Source organism: Chrysochloris asiatica, unplaced genomic scaffold (genome assembly GCF_000296735.1).
Source record: "Chrysochloris asiatica unplaced genomic scaffold, ChrAsi1.0 scaffold00057, whole genome shotgun sequence".
Lineage (NCBI taxonomy): Eukaryota > Metazoa > Chordata > Mammalia > Afrosoricida > Chrysochloridae > Chrysochloris > Chrysochloris asiatica.
This window is the reverse complement of record NW_006408575.1, coordinates 4,408,449-4,410,098: the sequence shown is the minus strand read 5'-3', so window position 1 is coordinate 4,410,098 and position 1,650 is coordinate 4,408,449. Positions and strand designations below refer to the sequence as shown.

Below are 1,650 nucleotides of genomic sequence, written 5' to 3'. Positions count from 1 at the left end.
TGAATTTGAACTGCCGACCTTGAGGTTTAAACTGATCTGTGGTTAAGTGCTTATCTTATAGCACCACACTAGGACTCCCTTAAGGCTATGTTGTTGTTAAGTACTGTAGAGTCGGTTCTGACTCATAGTGACCCTGCACATGGTTTCTGAGGCTGTAAATCTTCACAGGAGCATTAAGCCTCATATTTCTCCCACGGAACCGCTGGTAGTTTCGAACTGCTGAACTTGAGGTTGGCAGCCCGATTCATAACCATTACGTTACCAGAGCTCCTTATGCTTATGTCTATGCAAGATGCTGTATGTCTATGCAAATAATACCTCAGAGTGTATGAATTTTGCAAATAAAATAATCTCTCACAAATTCTTTTCCTGTGTATATTATTGGGTGTTATATGTGTGTATGTGTCTACATGATTCCTTTGGGTGCATTATATACACATTGGAGTACTTATAGTAACAATAGAAATAGTCATTATAAACAACAATGTACCCGTATAGGTGTAAACTTTAATATTGTTAGATTACTTGGGAAGCTTGCTGTGATTTAGCTATTGAAGAAAATGAAGAACAAGTGTTTATTTATGTGAAGCCAGTACTGTTAAAATTCTCATGGAAAAAAATAAAACCATACTAAGAGGAAAGAAAAGGTACTTTTTACAATGTAATTTTTGAGAATATTAAATGTATTCAGAAAGAATAACACAGTGAGGACTTTAATGTGTTCAGGAGTGAATGATTTGGACTTGGGAGCTCCCATGATTTCCTTTGTCCCTCAGAGGATTAGACACAGACAATCTTGCTCATTCATTTGGAACGGGTTAGGGAAGCATGCTCACCAAGCTGTCCTGATATTCTGCTGTGCAGTCAAACCACGATTACATTCCTGCTTTGAAAGGCGACTGTTGGCACAACCAGCCTCAGAGCATTCCTCAAGAGTCCTCCTCGTCCTCCCAAGGAAGAATGTACACGTCCTCCTGAATGAATGTTTTGCTTTGGTTTTAACCCCAGTGTCTTTCCTGTAGCCTGGGTTTGCTATACTCTGAGCTTGGTTGTCTAGGTCTGATGACTCCTGTGTACCCTATTATTTGCTGGTCACTCTAACTTCCCTGCTCCTCCTACTTCTGCAGGTTGTGCCATTCCTGAGCCACATGGCAGAGTCTCCTGTGGGCCCTCAAACTCCATTATCTGCATCCTTCCCCAGTGTTGTGACATACCATAAGGATTGGGGTGTTTTATCTGAGGCAGAGGCCAGGAAAACTCAGAATGCCTTGCAAAATGGGAACTTGCTGGAGGTGGTCTCTGCTGTCCTGGAAACTGTGAGAAGAGCATCCAGTGTACCAGTCAACATTGCTGTGACAGGGAACTCTGGGAATGGCATATCCACGTTCATCAATGCACTTCGAGGCATCGGCAATGAGGAGGAGGACTCAGCTCCCACTGGGGTGGTAAGAACCACCCTAACACGTGCCCACTACTCATCATCCCATTTGTCAAGTGTGGTGCTGTGGGACCTCCCTGGATTGGGGGTTACCTCTCAGAGCCTGGAGGACTATGTGGTAGAAATGCAGTTTAATGACTATGACTTGTTTATCATCATTGTGTCTGAACAATTTAGCATGAATCATGGGATGCTTGCTAAAATCATTGAGA

General features: G+C 42.7%; 1 protein-coding gene across 1 annotated transcript in view; it reads left to right on the top strand.

The window, feature by feature from the left end:
- Nucleotides 1-1,118: 1,118 nt before the first annotated feature.
- Nucleotides 1,119-1,650, top strand: part of LOC102834304 (immunity-related GTPase family M protein 1-like) — a 1,319-nt gene continuing 787 nt past the window's right edge. Inside the window, exon 1 of the mRNA XM_006863946.1 lies at nucleotides 1,119-1,648. Within this exon, the coding sequence (XP_006864008.1) occupies nucleotides 1,149-1,648 (500 nt within the window). The 5' untranslated portion in view covers nucleotides 1,119-1,148. The remainder of the gene's footprint in view (nucleotides 1,649-1,650) is intronic.